The 27,456-nt window shown below is 37.3% G+C and overlaps 2 protein-coding genes across 9 annotated transcripts; one reads left to right on the top strand and one right to left on the bottom strand.

Moving 5' to 3' along the window:
• The first annotated feature begins 15,453 nt into the window (after positions 1–15,453).
• On the top strand, positions 15,454–15,957 carry LOC147384408 (uncharacterized). Its single transcript, XM_086424926.1, has one exon. It carries the CDS (start codon positions 15,454–15,456, stop codon positions 15,955–15,957), a length of 504 nt encoding a protein of 167 aa, XP_086281052.1.
• Positions 15,958–18,235: 2,278 nt separating this feature from the next.
• On the bottom strand, positions 18,236–24,561 carry LOC147384409 (ATP-citrate synthase beta chain protein 2-like). 8 transcript variants are annotated; one of them, XM_086426514.1, is made up of 9 exons: positions 23,914–24,561; positions 21,332–21,936; positions 20,948–21,082; positions 19,904–20,103; positions 19,726–19,818; positions 19,487–19,644; positions 19,335–19,409; positions 18,902–19,057; positions 18,236–18,587 (listed from the first exon to the last, which is right to left on the bottom strand). In XM_086426514.1, the coding sequence occupies exons 2-5, from the start codon at positions 21,437–21,439 to the stop codon at positions 19,803–19,805; spliced, it is 459 nt and encodes a 152-aa protein (XP_086282640.1). In that variant the 5' UTR covers positions 21,440–21,936; positions 23,914–24,561; the 3' UTR covers positions 18,236–18,587; positions 18,902–19,057; positions 19,335–19,409; positions 19,487–19,644; positions 19,726–19,802. The 8 variants fall into 8 exon arrangements, with proteins under 8 accessions (XP_086282640.1, XP_086282639.1, XP_086282638.1 ...); XM_086426513.1 differs by having other exon boundaries at positions 18,240–18,587; positions 19,335–19,644; XM_086426512.1 differs by having other exon boundaries at positions 18,241–18,587; positions 18,902–19,409.
• Between the last annotated feature and the right edge of the window lie 2,895 nt (positions 24,562–27,456).

Consider the following 27,456-nt stretch of genomic DNA (forward strand, 5'->3'; position numbering starts at 1 on the left):
TTTCTTTGATGATGAACGGACCTCCCCAATTTGGTTTGAACTTCCCCCTGAGATCAAAAATAGGTGCCCTGTTCTCTTTGAGTACTAAATCCCCGACTTGTAAATGACGGGCCTTGATTTTCTTGTCAAACGCACGGGCGACTCTTCTTTGATAAGCTTGCACGTGATACAACGCTCTTAGTCATTTTTCCTCGATCAAATTCAACTCTTCATACCGTTGGCGAACCCAATCTGCTTCTGACAACTGACTTTCTAACAGAACCTTAAGAGACGGAATCTCCATTTCAACTGGCAAGACCGCTTCCATGCCATACACTAAAGAATAGGGAGTTGCTCCGGTGGAGGATCGAACTGAAGTTCGATATGCCCATAAGGCAAATGGCAGTTTTTCTGATCAATCTTGATGTGATTGACACATTTTTCTCAGGACAGTCTTAATATTCTTATTAGCTGCTTCGACTGCTCCGTTAGTCTAAGGGCGGTAAGGAGATGATTTATGGTGTGAGATTTTGAACTTTGAACACAATTTGATAACCTCAGCTTTGAAGTGCGACCCGTTATCAGAGATCAGCTCCGAAGGTACCCCATATCGACTGATGATGTTCGTTTGAATAAACTTTGCAACTCAAGACGCAGTGAGGACAGCATAAGAGGCAGCTTCGACCCATTCGGTAAAATAATCGATGGTAACTAGAATGTATTCGTGCCCATTTGATGCCTTAGGCGATATTTTTCCAATAATGTCAATTCCCCAGATTGAGAATGGCCATGGTGAAGTCAGACCCACTAATTGAGATGGTGGCACATGTATAAGGTTCGCATGTATTTGGCACTTATGACAGGTTTTGACCATGTGATGACAATCTGTTTCCATCGTGGGCCAATAGTATCCTTGTCTCATAATCTTCTTAGCTAACATTTTCCCACTAATGTGAGGGCCACATTCTCCTTAATGTAGTTCAATCATTACCTGTTCAGCTTGATCTTCATCAACACACGACAAGTGAATCCCATCATAAGACCTTTTGTATAAGCTTCCTGCGCACAGGATAAATTGAGACGCTAATCTTAGTAGGGTCTGTCGTTCTTTCCTCGATGCTTCTTCCGGGAATTCTTGTTTTTCTAACACTTTCTTTATGTCTGTGTACCATAGCTTTCCATCGGGTAATCGAGTAGCAATATTGATCTGATGACAGTATGCGGGTTTGTTTTTTACTTCAACAGTGATCGGCCTTAATTCCATGTCAGGGGGTAAATGGTTCATTGAAGATAAAGTTGCTAAGGAATCAGCAAATCTATTATCCTCCCTTGGCAAGTGCTAGAACAGGATAGCTTTAAACTTACTGACTAAGTTTAACAAATACTCATGATAGGGTTTCAACTTTTCATCCCTAGTCTTCCATTCTTCCAATGACTGATGTATGACCAAGGCTGAATCCCCGAAAACCTCAATTTCTGTAATGCCCAGGTTCAAAGCAGCTTCGAGCCCTACGATGCACGCCTCATATTCAGCCGTGTTATTAGTGTTCGAAAAAGCTAACTTAATAGCGATAGGAATATGGCACCCTTCTGGAGATAAGAAGACTGCCCCTATTCCATATCCATTTGATTGGCCGTTCCATCAAAGTATAACTGCCATGTTTGGTTCTGCGGTTCTTCTTTAACGTGCAAGATATTCTCATCTGGGAATTGATCGACAGGCCTTATTCCTTCTATTACAGGGTGATCTGCCAAATATTCTGCTACAGCTCTCCCCTTGATGGATTTCTACGTAACATGCGTGATGTCAAACTCTGATAGCAATAATAACCATCGTGCGGTTCTCCCTGTCAATGCCGATTTCTCGAAAAGATACTTGAGAGGATCCATCCGAGATAACAGGATAACTGAATGAGACAACATATAGTGGCGGAGCCTCTGAGTAGCCCATACCAGTGCTAAGCAAGTTTTCTCCAAGGATGAATATTTTCGTTCATACTCTAACATCTTCTTGTTGATGTAGTAGATGGCCCTTTCTTTGCGCGTATCTTTGTCATACTGTGCAAGCATGCATCCCATGACTTCTTCTATGACTGACAGATAAAGAAGAAGTGGTTCGCCCGGTGTGGGTGGAACCAAAATAGGTGGGTTTAAGAGATACTCCTTGACTTAGTCGAAAGCCTTTTGACATTGCTCATTCCAAACTGTTGGTTCATTCTTCTTGAGAAGCTTGAAAATAGGTTCGCAGACATTGGTGAGTTGAGCAATGAACCTGCTAACATACTGGATTCTACCCAGAAAACCTCGAATCTACTTTTCAGTCTCGGGCGGCGGCATCTCTCGGATAGCTTTAATCTTTACAGGGTCTACTTCGATCCCTCTCTGACTTACTACAAACCCCAATAACTTTCCAGAAGTTACTCCAAATACACATTTCTGTGGGTTAAGGCGGAGTTGGTACTTTTGAATCCTTGTGAGAAATTTTTCTAACGCTGTAACATGTCCTAGTCATTCTTTGGATTTGACTATCATATCATCTACATAGACTTCGACATCCTTGTGTATTATGTCATGTAGTAAAGTTGTGGCTACTCTTTGATAGGTAGCTCCAGCGTTCTTCAAACCAAAAGGCATGACCTTGTAGCAGAAGGTCCCCCACTGCGTGATGAATGATGTTTTTTGCATATCTCGAGGATCCATTTTTATCTGATTGTACCCTAAAAATCCATCCATGAAGGACAACAACGTGTGTCCTGCTATACTGTCTACTAGAACATCTATGTGTGGTAAAGGGAAACTATCCTTTGGGCTTGCTTTGTTTAAGTCTCTAAAATCCACACACATTCTAACTTTTCTATCCTTTTTCGGTACTGGGACGACATTAGCAATCCATTCAGGGTATTCTACTACTTCCAAAAATCCAGCGTTAATCAGCTTCGTAACTTCTTCTTTGATTTTCAAAGTCCATTCCGGTTTCATACGTCGAAGTTTCTGTTTGATTGGTCGAGCATCTGGATATAACGGAATCCGATGTTGGACAATATCTGTGCTTACCCCCGGCATATCCTTGTAAGACCACGTGAATACGTCTTTGAACTTTCTGAGTAAATCTACTATCCCTTTGCGTTCATCAGGAGATAAAGTGACCCCTATACGAATTTCTTGAGGACTTTCTTTTGTTCCGAGGTTGATAACCTCTACTTCCTCTATTAGAGGTTGAGCTTGACATTCCTCTTCTTGTTTAAGTAATTAGATTATTTCAGGGGGAGGTTCTTCGTCAGAAGACTCTCCCTTCGAAGCCAGATTATTAATTGAATTATTATTGCGCTCAGGGTAATCAAAAATTTCTTTCATTTCATTGAAAAGAGATGGGGTAACAGGACTCATTGCGGACTTGACATACTCACTCGACTTAGCAGGAAAAACAGACTCACTAAAAATAACAGACTCAGCAGAAACAACTAACTTACTCGACTCCACAGAAATAAATGACTCAACTGGCATGTCAAACTGAACGGACTAATGGGACCGACAGACCCAGCCTTGACATGCAACACAGGACTGATTACATAATAATTTGATAGAGACCCAACAGCGGGTTTGATTTCAGACTGAGGATTTGGGATTCTATTTGATAGAGACCCAACAGCGGGTTTGATTACAGACTGAGGATTTGGGATTCCTTTCTCAACTAACAACACTAAGATACCATGATCTTCAATGAATAGCTGATCTATGTTGAGGGAGTCCAGATCGAGCTGCCAGTCTTCAACTTTCTTCTCCTTAACTTTTATGCTTGCTTCCTTTTCGGGCCATTCCATGCCAAAAAAGATTTCAAACCCCGGCAGACGAGTACCTGTGATGTGATCAATGAATGGCTCTGGGAACCCACAGTAGCAGAAGTCTTCTCCTTCTTTCACGAAATAACCATTGAGGGTCTTTCGATAGGGCTTCATTTTAATGAGATCTGTGGTACGCCTTTGCCTTTTAGCAATGGCCTTATCCCGTTTTGTTTTCCAGTATTGGGCTCAATCTTCCTTAGTAGGCTTATATCCTAGTCTGAATGTGCCGATGACATCTTTAATCACTAGTACCTCTTTAATACCTTGCTGCTTGTGACCTAAGCCCATACCAGGGAAGAATCTCATTTTCTTGAATATATTAGCCATGTAGTAATTAGAGGTATTTTCCATTGGAAAATATTCTTTCATGACTTGATCCCATTGAACTGAGCATATCTTTTCAAACTCGAACCCACTGAGCTCTACTCCCTATTGTTCTGGTTGAATTTCAAGCAACGACTCATCCTTAGCTTCAGTACTGTTCATAATCCCTACTATTTCAGCATCTCCATGGAGAGTAATCACTAGCCCATCCTTGATAAACTTGACCTTCTGGTGTAGCGTAGAAGGGATGGCTTTGATCTGGTGTAACCATGGTCTCCCTAACAGTAGATTGAAAGAAGACCGGATGTCAATGACCTGGAATTCCACAGGAAATTCAGCTATGCCTGTGGACAATCGAAGGTGCAAAATTCCCAGTACATCCCTCTTGGTGTTATCATAGGCTCTAACACCTTGATTAGTAGGTTTGAGATCTTCAGCCTTAAACCCGAGACAAGTAGCTGTTTTCAGCGGGCAAATGTTCAGTGCACTCCTATTATCAATCAAAACCAACGGTACCCTCATTCCGTTACAATATGCAACGGCTTAGTGTGGCTTGCCCCTTCTTTTGGGAGATCCGAGTCCGAGAAGGATAGGATATTCTCCACGTAAGTTACCCCTACTATACTGGCCAGCTGATCTGGAGAAGTTTCAAGGGAGACTTGGGCTGTGTTTAGTGCTTTGAGAACGGCCTCCCTATGAGCAGTGGAAGCCATGAGTAACCCCCATACCGAGATGTTGGCCCCTGATTTTTTCAACTGTTTGATCACGGAGTTATCTTCTTCGATGCTTTCCTTAGTGGGATCTTCTCCTTCCTTTCTTGCCAGGGCTGCAGGATTATCAACACAGAGTTCTTGTGGCTTAAAAACTCTTTCCCCTCGAGTCATATGTCTAACTTCATCACAGGAAAGGGGGAAAGACTCATCTTCCTCAGTCAACAAGTATGGATCTTCGACTGTCAAAGGTTTAGGATTTTTTAGATTCATTTGGGCCAACAAATAACTAGTGAACGCGGGACTATCGTAACGAGGCGGGGATAACAATAGGTATCATCCGAGGTTAAATCAAATGGTTCATAGTTTGTGGTGAAAACCTCATCAGTGAAGGCTATCCCGGCAAGGGGGTAACTGGGCGGTTTAACTTGGATTGGATGGATGAGAGAAACAAGGTCGAATGGTAATGGGGTGTGAGAAACCATGTTCAGGGTTGGTGAAGGTTGATAAGCAGGTAGTGGATTAGTGGTGACATTTGGTGGGCTAGGGATGGTGACCTTTTTGTTGTCAATAAGGTTTTGAATGGCATGGCGCAAGGTGATACAACGATCCGTGTGATGGCCAGGATTTTGATGAAACTCGCAGAACACATTAGCATTGTGTCCAGCTGGCAAGGGATTAGGTAAAGGTCGGGGTTGGATAGGGGTAAGAAGCCATTTTTTCATCAATTTGTGAAGCTCTACAGTGAGACTCATCCCTAGATTGGTGAACTGACGCGGAGTCCGAGGTTGACTTGGGTGAGCCTGGTTATTAGTCCGGGCTGGGGGTTGAGCTGGGGTAACTGAGGTATTGGCGATGTAAGTATGGTTGATGTTGGGTTTGGGAACATATGGTTTCTTAGGCTTGTTATCTGAGGGGTTAGAAAGGATCCCAGAGGCAAATGCATCCTCAAGTTGGCTCTCGACTTGCAACAAGGATTCAAAGGTAGGGAGGTATTGGGCCACTAGGTGTTGAGCATATCCTTGAGAGAGGTTCTTTAGGATAATTGCTACTTGTTCCTTCTCCGAAGGTTTATCCCACATTTGAGAAGCCTTGGCCCTCCAGCGACCAATGAAATCAGTGAATGTCTCCCCATTTTTCTGTTTAGTTGCTTCCAAATCCCTTCTTGAAGTCTCAATCTCAGTACTGTACTTATACTGATGCCAGAAGGCCTTTGACATGTTTTCCCATGTACCCACAGTAACTGGATCTTGAGACATTAACCAACTTAGTGCTGATCCTGATAAAATTCTTTGGAACAACAATGTCATCTGTTCGTCGCTGAGCCCCATAGTGCGCATGTTGGTAACATACACCTTAAGATGTGTTTTTGCACACCCTGTCCCACTGAACTTGTCCATTTCAGGTATCACAAACTTTTCTGACAAATGGATTCTAGGGATGCGATTTAAAGCTTCAATGCCTGCTACAATTTCATCAATACCCTTTATACTCTTCATCACTGACTCCAATTGAGACATTCTATTAGATAACGCCGGATTTTCATCAACATACTCTTCATCTCCGTTGAGTTCGAAGACTTCACGTGAACGTTTCTCTTCAACCTTTTTCCCCTTTGGGTCATCTAAGGGAAGTCCAGTTGATTCCGAGGTCTGTTCTAACATTTCCACTTTGCCTTTTATATTGTTGATATCATTGGCAAAGGCTGCCAAGATCTTACGGATCTCTGTGAGCTCAGATTCTGAAGCCATCTCTGCTTGTTGACTTAGTACTGTGGTTCTTTCTAGTCGACTGGACTTACGACTCCAACTAGGAGGTGGACGCTTGAGTTTAGGCGCAATGATAATCATATATGACCCCATCAAAGGTAGATTTAGTCAATTTCAATATTACCCCATTGATAACATTTTTAAGAATCATTTTATTAAGGTTTGTGTACCAACCTATTAATTAATCCATTCACACAATGAGTATTTGAAAAGGAAATAAATATTTATTCGAAAAGAAAGATAGTTTTATTGAAAACGATAAACAATATGCTCTTATTAAAACATCTTTCAACAAATTTGATTTGAACTATTTTTACATGGACGCTTGGCTTTGTCTTGATGGTCATCAGGGTTGCTGTCAGGCTTGACCCTCTTGGCTCTAACAACTGGCTCTCTGAATTCTGCTGGTCCGTCTGGATACCCTAAGGTGTGCTTGTTCCAAGCTTTCTCAATGAGGTGTACTAACTTTTCAGTTAAAGGCTCGGGAGAAAAGAAAGCTTTGTGCTGAGGTAAGAATAACTCTGTAGGTACATCGTACTATTCTGGGATCAGATTAGGATGGTAAAAAGATGTTTCTTCTAAACCAATCAGACGGACATAGTAGGATCCTTTGGTTCTTAGAACAGGGGGATCAGTCATCCACCAAGGGTACCTAAAATCGATATGATAGGCGAGGCAAGAGTCTAACCATTTGCTCCAAGCTTTGACTGAATTGTGACGCACTAACAGGTTTCTCTTGGAAAAGTGTTCTGGGCTATATTCGAGGTTTGAGGGAACCTCTACGATTTTGAGACGATCACAAAGCCACATATAGAGTAGGTAGGGGCTTCCCTTGAAGTTTTCCCGCTTACCATTTTTTATGGCATCTAACCCTGAAAAGGTTTCAGCTAAGATTAGAGGTACTGGGTTGGCTTTCCTTAAGAGTTGAGAGGCTATATCTATGAAGGATTCAGGGATAGTTTGGCCATCACTATTGGAGGTCAGTATGTATTGGGCTAGAATTCCTAGGAACAATCGATAATCTCTAGTGACTCGCCAGGCTTCGGGTTTTACATTGATAGGGTGACTGTGGGAGCGATACGGGCCTAGTAACGGTACTAAGTTCAATCTCCCGTCATTGACTAAGACTTTGGCTTCTTCCTTGGAAATGTTTAGTCCTGTGACGAGTTCACCAGAATATCCGGTCTTCAATGAGGGCCTGACTAGAGGTCCTGAAGTGGATATCCTCATGATGCCGCAATAATCCTCGTAAGTAGGGCATAAATGCATATACCCCATATGGAATATGTGATGATAGGGGTTCCATCGCTTAGCCATAGCATGTAAGAGGTTCCAGTCTATTTCAAACTCATGGAAGTAAAGAGCACTCCTCAACATGAATCTCCCAAAATTGATCTTCTCTACAGGGTGCATTCCTATGACGGTTGTTTTGACTAACTGATCGATTGGGTTATCACCGGCAGCTAACATCCTGGTTTGACACAAAAGGGTATTTTAGTACTCTTCTAATGGTCCATGTAAAAGATAAATTTTTTTTTTTTTTGGAAAATCTTATTCTTATAGAAAATATTTTCTGGAAAGCGTTTCTTCTAAAGAACACTTCTTTTGGAAAAGAATTTTTTCTGAAAAATATTTCTTTTTCTTATTTGAAAATTCGATTTTCATTTTGATTTAACTGGCCCGGTCCATCACAATTGTTGGATCGGGATGGACTGGGTCATTATTGTAAAAGAATGGATTCTTTATTGGGTCGGTGCACCCATAAAATTTTTCAAAGATAAAAATTTTTTATCCTTGAGGACCATCATGCACTCTGATCTCATCAATCACATCACTCACATACATTCATCAATCACATGCATTCATTCAATAAATAACCCAAGAACACCCACGATAAGTTCGAGTCGTGACCTATTGGAAAGGTTTCTAGACTCTAAGCTTACTACGTGCAATACATTTTTATCTGGCCACCCTTGCCCAAGCACCCCTATATACCTTTCGATACGTGGTGACTTGGTTTGATATACCGTATAGGTGATAATTTAAAACCTCAATTCACTTCTCTGAAGTCAAAAACAGCCAGTTTGATCTCCAGTTGAGAGGTGGCGCACAATGCTGAACAAGGGCCCACTTAAATACCTCTCGTCTAGAATAGACATAGTCTATCCCCCTCGTACAATAGGGTACAGCGGGGCAAGATCTTGCTTAGGCACCAGTTTTGACCAAGAAGTGCAATTGATATACTTAGATTATCTTTTATACCTACGGGTACGAGTCAAGAGTTATAACTTTCATAAATGGTTTGGCATCCCACGAGGGGACCGACCACGTACTAGTACTACGTTGGCAATCGGGACATGTGACTGTGTGGCTTACAATAGGTCAAAGGCTCAGGTCGCTCCAGCCTGGGTGCATCAATATACCTTTCAGAATCACCTGATCGGATGGTATTAACGTTCCCAGTTTGATATACCCTAAGGTACGTGACTGGAGTTGTGGTTTTCATGAATGACGTCGCATCTCCGAAGAGACCGAGCCACGCACTAGTGCCACGTTGGCTATATGGGACATGTAAGTGAGTAAAACAGTAAACGTGCATGTGGTGTGTGCAAAACAAGGTGGGGTGTGCCCGGGATTTTTTAAACAAATGGGCCCATGGGCCTGATCATACCATCATACATCGGATTACGTGAACATTTAATCAAGATCGACACCATTCAACTCATATGAACATTTAATCAAGATCGGCATCATTCCAATCACATGAATATTTGATTACGATCAACATTATGATCAATATCAAACGTGTATTTCAAGCAAGATCATGGCATGTTAGAAGGGTGATTAACATAAACTAATAATATAGTCCGATTTAAGATCCAAACATGCACATCACCTTCATATATCAATCATGGTAAATTAATAAATATGGTATGTGGCAATCAATTAGACCCGATCATTGCAATAGGTACAATTTGATAATTTTTATAGTCCAATCAAGGGTATTTTGGGGTGACCCTAACCAAATTGATATTTCTGAGGACATTGAATTAAGAATGAAGTGAGAATCGTTAGGATGAGAGGTTACGATAATCTTTAAACAAATTGAAAGAGAAAAAAAAAACAATGGAACATTTTAGAAAACAAATTGACTTTCATCAAGCAATAAAAATCATTTTTTTTCTTTTTTATTTTTTTTTAAAACTTAAAAGAACACATTTTTCCCCCTTTTAAAAAAAAAAGAAAATTTAAACAAAACCACCAATATTTGCCATGTCAAGATCTGGCATGTGCTAGATCATAGATCTTTTCCCCTCAGGGATATACAACTACATGTATCTAAGGGGATTTGTAGATGCCTATCCCGAGGTAAATAAAGGTATGATCGCAGTCCATGCCACATCAAGAGTGTATTTTGAGTATACTGCATGGGGAGAGTCCGATTATGACAACTAGTCTTAAGAGGTCATATCGTTCTTAAAAAGTCAAGGAAATTTATATTAAAAGGTAAAGTAAAATTAATTTCTTAAATATTTGGCTAATGGCAAATAGATGGAAGGAGGGGTAAGTGAAGGCATTAGATAACTACAGGGGGAGGTAAGTGCGATTGTCAAATCGTCAGGGGAATGATATGGAATTGCAGTAAACCATAGGGGTGAAAGTGTAATTTATCCAAAAATGTACAATTGTTGCCCTTTGAAATAAAAAGAGAGAAGGAATAGACAGAAGCTTTAAGCGCTAGAGTAGGGTAGAGCAGAGCGGTCTCTCTCTCAAAATCTCAATCTCAAGAAAGAGATCCATTGAGAAAGAGAGACAGAGAGTGCGAAGAGATTTGGCTTTCTACTCTGCACAGAAGATTCAGAGTACGTGAAGAAGAAGTATGGAGGGTATGTGGGTGTGTTTGTGGGAATGTTGGGAGAAGAAGGAGAGACTTGAGACGTTTACAAGGTCTCTTGTGGTGAGTTTCCTCACGAAGAAGATATCGATGAGAACAATGTATCCACTAGTTTAAAGTAGTGGCAAGTTCTTTTTATGTTTTGAAATTGCAAGACCTGGCTGTTCCTTAAGACTCCTTATCGATCGACAAAACTCTGTACTTCTGTAACAGCCAAAAGATACATCGATTTCACGAGGAAAACTTCAAGATTGGTTAGGTTCGATGATTCCAAATCTCGCATCTCCAAATCAGATGAGATCAGAAATTTTCTCCAAACATTAATGGCTGTAAAACCGATTAGAAGGAAGGTTCTACTGGCTTGAAAGAACAGGCCGATCGGGTTCTGTTGAAGACACAATGAACACAGCTGAAAATCGTTTAGAATGGAAGGTTCGGCTGAGCTAAGCCGATCGGCCTCTGTTGAAACAGCGAAGAACACGATTGGAAACCGATTAAGAAGAGGGCGCGAGGTCGAGAGCAAGATCAAACGTCCAAGCTTTAGATCGTTTAAGCTTCGCAAAACGAAAATATGGGTTTGGAACCCTTGAGGATTGAAATTCGTAAGTTTCAACAGCGCTTTGGAGAAGAAGATGGGTTTTTTTTTAAAAAACTATTTAAAAAATGGTGAAAAATAAATAAGCAAAATGTTTTTCTACTAACAGCACCCCAAAATCATTAGTGGATTTACTAAACACACACCACCAAGAGTTTCTGCCGGCAGAAATCCAAAATTTTTTTTTTTTTTTTTTTTTTTAAATCTTTTGAAATCCTATATGCTGTCAATGGACAGCATGTCTTGCTCACTAAAGAAAATTGAACACCTATGGAATAAATAAAAAATAACCAACTAATCAAAACAAAATTTCTTTTAAAAAAACGTTATCAAATAACACATCAAACACGTTTCCTTAAAAAAAAAAAACAATCTTTTGTTATCCAAAAACGGATCGACATCCCCCCAAAAGGAAGAATATAAAAAAAACATCCTTTTCATGTCATTATTCTATCCTCAATGATCATCATTCTACCCTCAACACAATTATCCGTTAACATTTGATATCATTATTTAAAGTCACCCTAAATGACTCTCGATTGAACTATGCTAGAATAACGTATTCAAAGTTGAACCGAAATTAATGATTAAACCCACCAATATAAAAAAATGATAAATGAGCAATAAAAACAAACTAACTAAAAATTAAATAGAATCAACTAAAAATAAAAACTAGGTCATTGGCAATGCTCCCATACTCGGGGTTTTTCAAGTTTGATCCTCAATGTCCCCAGTGGAGTCGCCACTGAAAGCGTCCTCGATCCGCGGGGTGCGCGGATCCGCTTTTGACCCTTGAGGTTTGGGAGTCGCCACCTAGTTGTTAAGGTCTAGGAACCAAATTGACTCTAAAAAAAGCAAACTAATCTACGAAAGAGAAAAAGAGTCCGGGGATCACGTTACGGGGTTGGAAGGTGTTAGGCACCAACCCCGCCCGGCCAAAGCCGGTCTTTACTAACTTCCCAAATAAATCACATTGCTAAAAACCTAAATAAAATAAAAAAAAAAAAATTTTATACCTTTCCGATAGCAAGGATTTTGTTCCCTCAGATCTGACAAAAATAACTTCTTGTACCGTACTCCCTTGCTTCGTTCTGTCTCCGGATTTGATTTTGGATCTCCGAAATCAAGGTATCTCCTTGTTTTTGGATCTGAACTCTTCAAGTTTGTTGCAGATTTGGGGTGTTTTTGGAGGGATTTTAGATGTTTTCTAGACTAAAATTGAAGGAGGGATGTTAGGTAAGGAGTTGGGGCTCCAAAACTAGGGTTTATGGGAGGCTATGGGGGCTTCTAGATCTACTTCTCTTAGGGTTTATGATTTGATACGAAAATAGGGTGTGAGCACCTCTATTTATAGATGTTTTTAGGGGTTGATTTGGATAGAGTTAGTATTTAATTAGAGTTCTTTTAATTAGAGTTATATTTTAGTTAGACTTGTTTTAGGTAGAATTGTGTTTTAATTAGAATTATTTTAGGTAGAATTATTTTTTAGTTAGAACTCTATTAGATAGAGTTATTATTTAATTAGAATTCTATTATGACTTTTGGTCTTATTTGATTGACTTTTAATATTTTGACTTTAGTCTTAATTGATTGACTTTTAATATCTTGACTTCAGTCTTGCTTAATTGACTTTAATTTTGACTTTAGTCTCACTTGATTGACTTTAATACCTTGACCTTAGTCTTGCTTGATTTACTTTAAATTTTTGGAGAACCCCCCTCTAAAATATTTTTAATTCTTTGGACCCCCAAATGGAGGGGTCCTTAAAAAAATATCTCACAACCCTCAACAATTTTACTTGAAAGTCTGATTGATCGATTTTTTAGTTCAAATTTTTTATTTAATTTCATTAATGTTTAAATTTAATTATTTAATATTTTATTTATTAATTTCGAATTTTTTTATTATGAAAATTGTGAATTACCGTTTTGCCCCCGGAGAGGACTTTTCACGTTTTAAGTCGGTTTTTAATGTTCTAGGATGTTTTAGAATCAGTTTTTCATAAGGAATTCAATGGAAATATTAGTTTGTGTCATTTATGAAATTTTTTGTGTGAAATGATTGTGAACTTTATGAGGGGCATTTTCATAATTTTGTCAAATTCTGTTAAAATTGGTGAAATGATTTATTTGGTTCCGATTTGTTATTTTATGTGTTCGAGAGAGTTTTTCTAAGCGTAACGTAGGCTCTAGGGTTGTTTTGAGGTTAGGGGTATTTTGGTAATTTGGTCAATTTTTAGTGATTTTTATCGTGAAACTTCTTTTTGGTCTGCAAGATGATGATTTCTATGTTTCTGGGTCGTATTTTCCTAGCGTAGCATGGTTTCTAAGGTTTGTCAGTTCGAGATACCTCATCTGGATTTCTGAAACACATCTGGTAACAAAATAAAGCAATGGAATACACATCCATCATTGGGAATCATTGCGATCGGGTTGACGAGTTGATTAATCAGGCGAGTGCAAAAATGGGGTGTCTACATATAGATATGAGATCTAAAGTCCATAAAAAAAAAAGGATGAACTCTAGATGAAAACCATCCATCACACGTTCTTCCCCATACAAAAATCCTTTGTGACCAAATGTTATCAACATTAACCCCTAAGAGTGAATGTTGAATTGCAAAAAGGACAACAGTCGAAATTTGCCAACTCGTGCGTGTTAGATTTCCGATGGTTTAATGTTGAACAATTTGCATGCACACACAACTCTCAGTTATCAAGCATACACTAAAACACATTTTTCAAACATTATAAAGGTTTGTCTCAAATTATAATCTCGATATTACCAAACATTATTATACTTGTTAAAAAATTTCCAGTAGTTGTTTATAACTATGATTAGGTTGATATAAAATCCTAAACCCAAAAAACAAATAAAAAAGGAGAGAATTTTTATTCGCACCCCAACTTTTACTTAATCTTAAATATTGACTTTTTTATTTTTATTTTTCATATTTTTCATTTTTAATTGAAGTGTAATGAGTAAATGTTGGGTGCCAATAGAAGCTCTAAAAAAGAAAGGGAAATAAAAGTTAGAAAAAAAAATGAGGTAACCCATACGACTTCAAAACGTCTCGATTTCTTTCTGCATCCATCGCTTTTACTCTCTCTTATTTCGCTGCATCCACTTCTTTTTACTCTCTCATTTCTTTGAACAGAATTGAGAAACAAGGTCTCCATTGCTGAATCAAGAAAAGCTACGATTTTCCACCCTCAATCAATCGCGATTTTCATGGAAATCAGACCCTCTTTGTCTCTCTCTCTGATCTTTTGAACGGAATTGAAAGATAAGGTCTCCATTGCTCAATCGAAAAAGCTAGGATTTTCTGCTCTCAATCACGATTTTTGTTGAAAATCAAAGAGAAGATCGATTCTCGATTTTCAAAATACTGGTTTTCTTTGTTAAGTAATGGTGGATTTTCTAAACAGTTGTTATTTATTAATTATTTCTTAAATGAATTTTCCATTTTTTATTCATAAATGGTTTGATTTTTCTTATCTTAGGGGTTTCAATAAAAGATTAATAAAGGAGCAGATTGGATTCGATTCTAGGTATAGCTTCTTGAATATTTTTGTGGTTGTTTTCAATTAGGCTTTTGTTGCTTACGATGTCATGTGTCGGGCCTAGGCTACAGGGCCTTAATTGGGTTGCAATTGGGCTGCAAGGCCTTATCTGGGTGGCCCATTACTTGTTGGGTATTATTATCTGTTAAGTTATTTATTTTTGCTTTAATTAAGTTTGTAGTTAGTGGCTGGTGGTTATTTTCTGTCATAGAGAATGTGCTGTTAGTAGTGGTCCAGTAAGTTGTTAGTGGCTAGTGGTTATTTTCTATCATAGATAATGTTGCTGTTAGTAGTGATCCAGTAAGTTGTTAGTGGCTGGTAGTTATTTTCTGAAGTTGTATTTAATCTGTTGTTATGAATGAAGAAGGGAGTTGAATTCTAGCAGAACTTGTAGAGGATTTTGGTTCCCTCGAAGCAACCAATTGTTCTATCTTTCTTATATTATTGTTAAATTCATAACAGTGGTATCAGAGTTAGGCGATCCACATGGCCGAAGGTGGAGCTGGTACACGTTATTCACAACTTGTTGAATCTTTTGCTGGAATGAAACAAGCACAGGAGATCCATCAGAAAAACCAGGTGTCGTTGCAATAGTTGGTGGATAGATTGGCTTAGCAGCTTCAGGCAGTGGCTGGTAATGTTGAAGCTTTGGTATGCAGTAGTAGGAAGAGACCTGAGGTAGTGAAGACCCTCAAGGGTGGATCTATAGAGCAAATCAATTTTTTGCTTATCACCAAACTAACCCACAACATCGAGTATTATTGGCTTCCTTCCACATGGAAGGTAAGGCCTTAATATGGTTCAAAGATTTGGAAGCTTCAGGTGGAATCACTAGCTGGGAAGCATTTGTTAGGGGGCTACAATCACGGTTTGGTCTTACAGCTTATGAAGATCCAATGGAGGCCCTTACAAATTTGAAACAAACTACTACCGTGGAAGCTTATAAAATAGAATTTGAAGTCTTATCTAACCAATTAAGGGGTTTAGCTAAACCATATAAACTCAGCTGTTTCCTTAGTGGACTTAGAGAAGACATCAGATTTATGGTACGTATCTTGAACCCACAAACTTTGAATATTGCTTTTGGGTTGGCTAAGATGCAGGAAGAAAATGTTTTGGCCTTAAGGAAGGTTGTCAAAAAGGGTGCTCCACCCCCAAGGCTGACATTTGGTTTTCCTTCTCCCGAGAAGAGGGCTATGGTTCCAATGCAATGCTTATCTCCTATTCAAATGAAGGAAAGGCGAGAGAAGGGTCTTTGCTACAATTGTGATGAGAAATAGGGACCGGGGCACAAATGCAAGGCAACTAAGTTATTCATTATGGAGTGCGAGGATTCTAGTGATGACGAGGAGCCCTTAACAGTAAGGGATAGCAAGGAGAAGGGAGACTATAGTTTGCGGAGTAAATAAGAAATTGTAGAGGTAGAGCCAAGCATTTCCATCCATGCTCTCTCGGGCTCTCTTAATCCAAGAACTATGAGATTAGTGGGCAAGGTGCAAGGGTGTGTAGTGGTGGTCCTTCTTGATACGGGAAGCACCCATAATTTTATGGATCCGGCTCGGCTCAAAATACATCCCACCCAAGGATTGATAGTGAAGGTAGCAAATGGAGCAGCTATGAGCAGTGCAGGAAAGTATACTGAGGTGAAACTCCACATGTAGGGTAATTTCTATACTACTAAATTTTATTTGCTTGCATTGGGGGGATGTGATATTGTTTTGGGAGTCCAATGGTTAAGAGCTCTAGAGCCAATTCTATGGGATTTCTCTAAACTTCAAATGAAATTTTCCTATATGGACACGAGTAGAACACTTCAAGGCATTTCATCCACTGGTTTATCATTGATAGAAGGTGAAAATTTTGGAAGGGCATTAAAAAAATGCCATAAGGGCTTAGTTTTATAGCTTATAGAAACTGCTGAAAATATTTTTTTTTCTACTGAACTTGACCCGGCATTGAGTGACCTTATTGACCAATACCAAACACTTTTTGAAGAACCCAAATGTTTACCTCCACCTAGAATACATGACCACCATATCTTACTCCATAAAGACAAAAAATCAGTCTGTGTAGGTCCATATAGATACCCTTACTTCCAGAAAACAAAAATAGAAAAGTTGGTCAATGAAATGTTAAATAATGGTATAATCCGACCTAGTCAAAGCCCATTTTCCTCACCCGTCCTACTGGTAAGAAAGAAAGATGGCAGTTGGAGGCTTTGTGTTGATTATAGAGCTCTCAACAAAGAAACCATCAAAATGAAATTCCCCATACCAATTGTTGATAAATTATTAGATTAGCTACATAGTGCTACCATTTTCAGCAAATTAGACCTTAGGTCCGGCTACCATCAAATCCGAGTTCACCCCAATGATATCCAAAAGACCGCCTTTAGGACTCACGAGGGTCATTACGAGTTTTTGGTAATGCCATTCGAGCTTACCAATGCACCCACTTCTTTTCAAGGCCTAATGAATGACATTTTCAAGCCTCATCTACGTAAATTCATTTTGGTCTTTTTTGATGACATACTTGTCTATAGCAAAACCTTTTCAAAACAGTTGGTTCATTTACAAGCTATTTTAGACATTCTAAAACAGCATCAATTGTTTGCAAAAAAATTTAAATGTAGTTTTGGATGTTCTGAAGTTAGCTACCTCGGCCACTAAATTTCCCATAAAGGAGTTAAGGTTGACCTTGCTAAAATTGATGCTATGCTTAGTTGGCCTTTTCCCATTAGTTTAAAGTCTTTTAGAGGGTTCTTAGGACTCACAGGCTACTATAGGAAATTTATCAAAGGATATGGCCTCATTGCAGCACCCTTAACCTCTTTCTTAAAAAAGAATTCCTTTTACTGGATTGAAACAGCCAAGGAAACCTTTGAAAAACTCAAAAACGCTGTTACTAACCCTCCGGTCTTAGCACTACCAGATTTTACTCATCCTTTTACTATTCAATGTGATGCTTCACTACGTGAAAATACACAAAATTCGACGGCCCAAAACCGTCGAATTTTGTAACTATTCGTTTGCCTCGACCGTCGAATTGAACCGTCGAATTATGCCTTGTCGAAAAAAAATTCGACGGTTAAAAACCATAGAATTTTATATAATTCGACGGCCTAAAACCGTCGAATTTTATAAATTAGACGACCCAAAACCGTCGAATTTTATAAATTAGACAGCCAAAAACCGTCGAATTTAGTAATTTGATGGCCTAAACTGTCGAATTTGGAATTTTTTTTAACAGAATGTTGTTGGCTTTAGTTCGTCGAATACTATATTTTCGACTATCAACTTAATTTAAAGACTAATGCAAACTCTTTTTTATGCATTTGTCTTCAACCCATACTTGCGAAAAAAATCACACATTCATATCTCATATTGACATTCACATCTCATCCACACCAATTTGCATTCAAGCATTCAATTCATAGTATCAAAGAATAATAAGATTTAAAAAAAAAAAAAAAATTACTTATATAAGTCAAAATTTTAATCTCACATATTGTAAGAATTCTTGAGATCATTTTCACATACATCAATGTAATGAAGTCTAAAAGCTAAAACAACCAAGTTCAATCATGTACAATGAGTGTTAATGGAGTAGCCTTTTTGGAGATCGAAAAACACCCAAAGTTCATTGGTTCTAGTTGACCAACTCAAAGTTTTATGTTGTTTGACTCCATGAAGATGATCCCATAGAGCTGAAAAGGCTACTCCAGTATGGGAGACGGACACACTTACTATGCCTTAGTAACATCCAGCCACTATTGTCTGTTTCTAGCCTCAAAGGCACGTCCCGCTTCACCATGGGCTGAAGGACTTTAGACTTCTTTCTTGCCTTAGCAACAACCTTGGAGACTTCTTCTACATTCAAGCGTGCCAATACTCTTCATTGTTCTATACATCTGCATGAACACCACACACACACAAAACGGTAAATGACTCTTCACATAAATCAAGATGGTATTTCTCTATAACTTTTAACCTAAACTTTCCTAAATAAACAATAGAAACAAACAATTAACAAGAGAGAAACCCAAGAATACTGTTCTGTGTACACAACTGTTTTCCCCACACAAATACAAAACAACCATATAAATAATAAAACCAAAACGCCAAACATCATTGTTTGCAAACCATGTTAGGAACTAAAATAACACTATTATTCCATTGAACAAAAAGAAAATGTATACTTCAAAGAATAGAAAACTATACAAACCTGAACTGGGGATGCTGCTATTAGAAGTCCAGCCACACCACCACCTAGAACACGACCATCCGGGCCAGCTAGGGATACACTCAGTAGACCATCATCACGATGACGAAACCTTAAAATCATTTTAGTACGCTGACCATCATCTTCTAATTGTTGTACCTGTATTAAATCAAAGCACCAACCATAATCATACTCGTTATCTTCACCTTAATCATAAATCTCGATCAAGAATCCACTAGAACACACAGGTCAGATACTTAAATCATTCAACTATGTCACCTCTTAGCTCATAAATCTCCATAATGGGACCCATAGAATACTTGGTCCCCAGCCCTATGGATGTGTTGCATGTACAACAGAAGCAAGTTTTGTACCCAAGAGAACAAATCATGGAACATTAAATATTTAAATTAGACCAAGCATATAATTAAATTACCCTGCAGTTGCCAAGGATTTGTTAATATTTGCAGCTTCTTTCAAGCGTTCTCCTTCTGCACCAGAGCTTTTCTGCCTAATTATGTGATCATAGTTAGCATCTGAACAAGCATAGAACAATAAATCTTGCCAATCATTAAATTCAAAATTTACCTCTGAACCCGCAAGATCTACTAAATTTAACCTTCCAAACCTAAGGTGGGTCATAGAATCTATTTCCCATCGGCTCTCAATGATGTAGGTGAAGACACTGTGAGACTGACTGCTCTCACTATTCATGTTAGTAGCTGCAATTTTTCTGTTCATTGCACCTTGGAATGGATATAATATTAAAAACAAATTATGCTTCAATAATTCATAACAAAATCAATAGATTTCACCACTAAATGCACCTTTAACAGAAGTTCGACAACATCCTTGACCGTGTTCACTTTGTATTCTGTAAGGTTTTCAACATAAACACCCTTCCTCATGTCTTCTCTAAGCTATACAACACGGGTAATCAAGTTAAAATTATAACATGGAAATCCAGATAGAACCAACACATCTCAAAGAGAACAATTAAATTACTTGAAGATTAGTTGATGAAGGCTCCAGGAACAATTAAGTGGCAGTCTATCATGATTAGAGACAAAGATTGGTAATGATTTCTCTAAGTCCTCCATTAGAGACCACAGCAAACTACCATTACCCTTCACCACCACCTCCACCACCCAAGAAACATCCTCCTCCTCCATCTCCTCCCTACCATTACAAATCACCATCATCACCTGTCCACAAGCCACCACCACATTCCCGATGGTTCAATAGCCAATGAGAATGGTCATGAATCTTGTAAGTTATAGAAGTGAAGACTTCATCAATCCATAATATTATTTCTAACTAACCCCTCGATATTTATCATCATGCCCTACCATAGTCTTTACTTGTTGCATCTTTGAATTTTTAATAGTAAGCAAAGAAACAAAGAAAGAGCAAATTTGATAATAGAGATGAAGAGCCATTCTAAAACTGGAATGCAAGGGACCAGGAAACACTATGATGGGATTGGAAACCACCACTTGTTGGCCCCACCATAGGATGTTTATGATCATCTCATCTGCTCTAAAAGATAAGGCACATTGCACGAGTTTATTATAGAATTACATTAAATTAGTACTAGAAGCAGAGACATACTACAATGAACTAAATCAGAGTTGAATTGCATTTATTTGGTCTTGATGATTTATAAATACTTGGCCCTAAATGAATCAGAATGATCATTACAAGGATAAGTTACTTGAAAGCTGAGCAGCAAGGTTCATTACTAAACCATATCAATCAAGTATGAGTTTGCAAACCACAATAAGATGTCTAGAATCCACTAGTGTCTTTGTGCTATAAATCTAGTGCAAATAAAAGAACCCAACTCTACATCCTGCTAAAATTTCAAAACTTGAAGACTTTAGAACATCTTGGATGATGACATGAACTTCGCAAACCAAAAATGAAATACCAAGAGAATAATTACGAAGTTACAACTCCACGGTAAGGCTCAGTGCATGCTAAAATGCGTAGAAGGGAAAAGATTTAAAATAAATAAAAAAGAAAAAGGTGCCCATAATAAATACATACAGATTTGGACACAAATCCAATAGATCCAGGCCTGTAAAGCTTGCACTGGATTATATTATCAATTGTTCCAGCAGTGTCACCAATCTTAAAGGCTCCAGTTTGAATGCCTCCAACAGTAGCAAGGCCAATAACAACCTGAAAATACCATCATTATTAGATACAGAACAAAACTAGACAGAAATTAATACATCCTCAAGACCAAGTCCTCTAATGTTGACAATGTGATCCATATAATCACATACAGCTTGGCATTCATTTCTATGAATCGATAAGATTTGATAACTATAATGGAAATTGGAAACACGTGATTGACATTGAGCCCAAAAAAAACAAAAAAAAGATCCCACATGACCCATCCAGTGGTTTTGCACGATTGTCTCCGACCTTATTATTTGCCTTTGCATATGCAATCAACTGCTTGGTATCTGACTCTGGAACACCTTCAGCTATAATAACTACAACTCTAATGGTTGGCTGTTTCAAAGCAGCCATGGACGAGGCAGCGGCACTGAAAATATATCAAATGAAATCACTTAGTATACAATGGAGACCTTTTTCAGTCCAACGTACTATTATGAAAACCATTCTGTTCCATTGTGATTGAGAGACGTTTTCAACCACCATCTACTCATATCCAGCTTAGTACTAAGATAAAATGTTGTTGAATTTTAGTATCCACATCAAATTAGTTGTTGTTGTACCTGTTGTAGTTGAGTTTTGGTAACCATCTAATTGTTGTTGCATTCTGGATGGTCTATTACAACCCGTAATTTCAGATACTATGCCACATAGCTAACTTAACAAATGTTAAGCGCTGCAGTCTTCATCTAACAACAAAGTAACTAAATTACAAAGTCAAATTACATGTGCAGTTCATAGCTTACATATTAGAGACACCAAATTACAAAAGAGATAACTACTTACGCCTTTATGGTCACCTTTCGTAGAGGGGAGCAGCCGACAAACCTCTCTCTACATCACCCCAAAAACTGAAGTAAAAATCACATGATGCATACAATTAAAAGTAACAGTTAGAACACACCCGAGTTAAAATGGAGAAAAAATTAAATATAAAAGTGGTAGTTTTCAATAACAGGGCAAGGATGCTTGATTCAATTTAAAGAACCATAGTCAAGGAACTTAAAATCAAGTTGAAGGCAGAAATCTTGACATCCAACAACATTTAATTTTGCTCAAGTAACCCATGAAGAGAAAAATCTAGAAAAAATTGATGATCTGATAATCTAGTAAAAAACCCTCAGCTTTGAGGTTCCATCATCTCAAATGGACAAAACCTCATTGGTTTCCATTCCCTTCAAGCGTCAGATTAAAATAACTGAAAAAAGATGTTGGACTTCTAAAGCCCTTAAAAATTAAGGATAACCATTGGTTTCAATTCTCAAATGAGTACTTAATCTAATTTGATATTTAAACCAATACTAAAGCTATGGTATCCAGAATTTCCTACATTCAAAATTTTCTATCTAAATGTTGATCACCACTCAGACAATGCGTAACAGTGTGAATCGGTTAAAATTGATGTTATTTTCCTTAAGCAAGATCGGATGCCATAGGGAAGTAGAGTACTAGAGCAACACAATTTTAACAACTTAAAAAAAATATATTTATGTTTCACTACTAAATTAGTTTGAGTGGTGATCAACAGATGGCACTTAGAGACTATGCTCACTACAGGGATAGGGAACAAGAATAATAAGAATAATAATAAGATGATAGTTGATGCAAATGACATTCTCTTCCTCAGTATGATTAAGAAGAACAAGTGGACCACATGACCTAACTGCAACCAGTCTGTGGAGCTCATTTCTGGTTGCTCAATGGTTACATGCAGGTAATTAATTACTTAATCAATTTCCTTCTTCCTAACAGTACTACATACATACTATTTATGTATCTCCGATCGACTTTGATGCCAAGACTACGCATATATAATAATGATTTGAGTAATTAGCAGGCTAGCCTTACTAATTTAGATAGAAAACTTTGAATGTACTTAATCTAATGATGTTGGACTTCTAATACCCAACTTAGTTACTAAAATGCAAGTTGTTGGAACAGAGTACCCACGCAGCAGAACAATAACAGAGTACTATAGGTATATCCACATTATTAATAACAATGGCAGCAGTAAAGGAGAAAAGGGGAAGATAATCAACCACACAAGAACTTCAATTGTGCACTGCTAAGGCTAGTCCTTGTGCTTCATGAACAACATAAAATGCAAGTTTACGGCAGAATATTTTGATAAATAGTAACAGTCAGCCTAAATATCTTTTTAGAAATATGTTAAAAACATTAATAAAATTTACGAAACAAAAATTTTAATTTTTTGTCGAAATTTCTTGTAAATTAAACATAATAATTCATTGCTAGATGTGAAGTTTTAAAGTGAACCACTTTCAATACATATATACCAAGTTTCCATTATCTTGATCTGGATCCGATCGAGCTCATGGCTTCATGATATTTTGACCTCCCAAACTATTGATGATTTTCAAGTTAAAAAAGAAAAGAAACACCTTAAACAAATTGTAATGTTTCTGCAGCAATAATTGAAAGAATTAAACATAAACTCACTTAAACAAAGAATAGAAATGAATCGAATCAGATATTAAAAATCTCAAAAATTGTTTCTTAAACATTAAAACCTAACCTCAGCAATATTGTTTATTCATCTTAAACATTAAAACCTAACCTCAGCAATATTTTTTTATTCATCGAAGATCAAGAAGAGAAGATTTTTTCTCAATTTCAAAGAAGTTAACTTTAGCAATGTTGTTCATCTATAGAAGATCAAGAAACACTTTTACAATTCCCTTAAGTAAAATTAGTTTAACATGTTCAAATTACACAGTCGAACAAAACAGGGATGGAAATACATTATTTGGAAACAAACTAATAAATTTTTTTAGGGCTTTTAGGGTTCTTGAGAGAGATGGACTTACAGATGAGATCTGGAGTGGTTTTGATCGGTGGCACTGATGATTGAGCTTCAATTCGTAAGGTTTTTTTACTTGAGCTCGTTCGGTACTTTCGATCCATCCGAAATGGAAGATTGAGGGACGTGAGTGAGAGTGAGAGATCGTTCGGCACTTACGATCGTTCGGTGTTCTCGAAATTATCTGTGAGTGTGAGTGAGTTTGATCGAACCAAATCAAGAGGGAAAGTTAGCTGTAAGTGAGAGTGAGTTTCTTCTCCAACTGTTTTCGATCTGATTTTCTTCTGAAATGGCTGAGAAGAAGGAAGGCTGTTAAAGACGTTAATGATTTTTTCGTTAAAAGAAATTTTCGGTGTTTAGTTGGGCCAAGCCTATCGAAATTTGTTCATGGGCTTAATTGGACCGGTAAAAATAGACGTTGGTCTTGGGTTGCCGAGTTTAACGCTATAATAATAGCGAATTTTAAGTTTTTTGAGGTAGTGCTTGTGGGTATGGTGTTGGAGCTGTTTTATTGCAACAGGGAAGGCCAACTGCTTTTATGAGTAAAGCAATTAGTGGGAAGGCTTTACAAATGTCAACTTAAGAGAAAGAATTGATGGCCTTGGTACTTATTATAAAGAAATGGAGATCTTACTTATTGGGGCAGAAATTCAAGGTGCAAACAGATTAGCAAAGCCTAAAATATTTGATGGAACAGAAGGTTAGAACACCTCTTCAACAAAAATGGATCACCAAGTTGTTAGGCTTTGATTTCTCAGTGGAGTACAAACAAGGGAAAGACAACCGGGTGGCTGATGCACTATCTAGAAAGGTGGATTCTAAAAAAGGAGAGTTGGCAGCCCTTATGGTTCCAACAACTACTTGGTTGGACACTCTCAAGGCTTCTTATGGAAAAGATTCTGAGTTGCATAAGCTATTGCAGAAAGTGGAGCAAGGGATATTGGATCCTAACAAATATAAAGTATTGGAAGGGTTGCTTTACTACAAAGGCAGACTATATATTAGCAATTCACCTGAGCTGAAATTGCAGATTATACAGGCCTTACATAGCAGTCCAGGGGGTGGCCATGTAGGGTACCATAAAACTATCCACAGAATTCGTTCTGAATTTCATTGGGTTGGCATGAAGGGTGACATCTGAAACTTAATCCAAGATTGTGATGTGTGTCAAAAAAATAAATCAGAAAACATACTTCCAACATGACTCCTTCAACCCTTACCAATTCTTATTAAAATTTGGATTGACATTTTTCTTGATTTTGTTGAAGGGTTGCCTATTTCGGGAGGGTACTCAGTGATTATGGTGGTGGTTGACAGGTTATTTATTTATGCTTTAATTAAGTTTGTAGTTAGTGGCTGGTGGTTATTTTCTGTCATAGAGAATGTGCTGTTAGTAGTGGTCCAGTAAGTTGTTAGTAGCTGGTAGTTATTTTCTGTCATAGATAATGTTGTTGTTAGTAGTGATCCAGTAAGTTGTTAGTGGCTGGTAGTTATTTTCTGAAGTTGTATTTAATCTACTGTTATGAATGAAGAAGGGAGTTGAATTCTAGCTGAACTTGTGGAGGATTTTGGTTCCCTCGAAGCAACCAATTGTTCGTTTTTATATTATTGTTAAATTCATAACACTTACGAGTTACAGAATGATCTTCATATCTATCTTTTCGTTAATTAGTAAATTGGAAATCAAACTTCATAATTGAAATGCATAATTATTTTTTAGGGTTTGGTGAGAATAAAATGCCCAGAAAATGAGGTGGTGGAGGGTGACCATGATGAATACTACCACACGCACACAGAGATGAAGATGTGGCGGTTTTTTTTTTCCATTAGTAATGAAAATATTTGAAAGTAACCTACATTAAGGGGAAACCGTTTCTCCTGTTTCTTTAACATAATTAATTTCTTCTTGTTAATCTCTTCATTTTGGTATCTTAATTACTTTTTTTATATATAATATTTTTAGTGGCCTTATTTTAAAAACATTTTTGTTGGCCTATTTTTTCCATATTCTTTTTGGCTTCAGTAATCTATGGGTAGATTTCTACTTGGTATAAGCAATGCAGTTCCTTTTTGGGGGCATCAAATTCCATATAAGCTAAAAATATTTGCAGAAGCAATTTTTTTGTTATTCCTTTTGATGTGTAATTCCCGTTTGCATAGAATCTGTCTTCTTAAAATTTAATAGTGGTAATGATTATATAATTCAGTTTTGTCCAGTTTTATTCTTTTCTTCTTTTGTGTGTTTGAATTAGAATTCTTAAATATTTTGGTTTATAATGTTGCAAACTGGACTATTCAGATTATATTTAGTATGCTTGTGTGTTGTCTTCGTGTAGTGTATGACAAACCTTTTTTCTTGATTCGTTAACTGTCATGATAGATCTCGATTCTAATGAAAAGTTTTACAAGTTGTTGCAACATACACATGATCAAAAAAGTAGGTAGGGGCCTAGACATAGCTGTTTATTTTATGAGAACTTCAAATCAAAACAGCCTACACATAGCTTTATGATCTTCTCAACATAAAGGTCATCCACACAAAAATCAGCTCAATCCTAAGTTTCTAACCCATATTTTGAAATTTTTTTGTTTTTACTTATGTCCCTTGAATGCTCCCCATATATATATATATATATATAATAAAACACAACTATGTTTACAACATGTGTGTGACACAAACACAGTATTGTGGGAGACAAATTCAATTAAGAGAAACCTTCTATCGACTAAATTTTTATGGGTTAAACCTCCTATCAAGCTACAGTTAATGGGATCCACTTTATTTTCTTTATTCTTTACCTCTTCTAACTTTGCTATATTTCCTTTTTTACATTTTTCTACTTTTACCACCTTAACTCGAAAGATGATGTCCTCTGATGTAGATAGGCTTGCCGACACTTATCTCAATGTCTATGTTAAGAAACATTGAAAAAAGAAATCAGCAACATTCACTGAGTCAACTTTGTTTGATCTAGTCAACTCACTATAATCTTTGTTTGGTATACAAGATCTAGTCTAACTTCTGTTAGGACCCTTTCTTTTATTGAATTTTTATTTTTTAGGTTGTTTAAGTAGTCTTAATTTGTTTTTCTTTCAATTTTAGAGAGTTTATTTATCTAATTAGTTCTAATTTGTTTTATGTTTAAAAATCGTTTTTATTCTTTAAGTTATAGTTAGAAGTCCTTTTAGATGTCTAAATTGAGTTCTAATTGGATTAGAAAATTAGTAATATGTTATATAGATTAGGAAATTACTTTTTAATATTTTAGAAGATTTCTGAGTTGTTATGGAGGAGTTATCTGTATAAGGAGTTCCAATAAATAAATTCAAAAATTAATGTTTTTGAAGATTGATTAATAAAATAACAAAAGAGGAGATTTTTCTTTTCTTTCTTTGTTTTCTTTTGAGCATAAGAACCCGATATTGGTTCTTAATTTTAGTGTTTGTGATTGTTTTCCATCAATCTCAAATCTAGATTGAAGTTTCTAGTATGTTTTACTCGACATAGAGATTTTCATTACTCCTAGTTCTTGGGATTGCATCGTAGAAT

This window comes from Akebia trifoliata, chromosome 15 (assembly GCF_017979445.1).
Source record: "Akebia trifoliata isolate Shusen 1 chromosome 15, ASM1797944v1, whole genome shotgun sequence".
NCBI classification, from domain to species: domain Eukaryota; kingdom Viridiplantae; phylum Streptophyta; class Magnoliopsida; order Ranunculales; family Lardizabalaceae; genus Akebia; species Akebia trifoliata.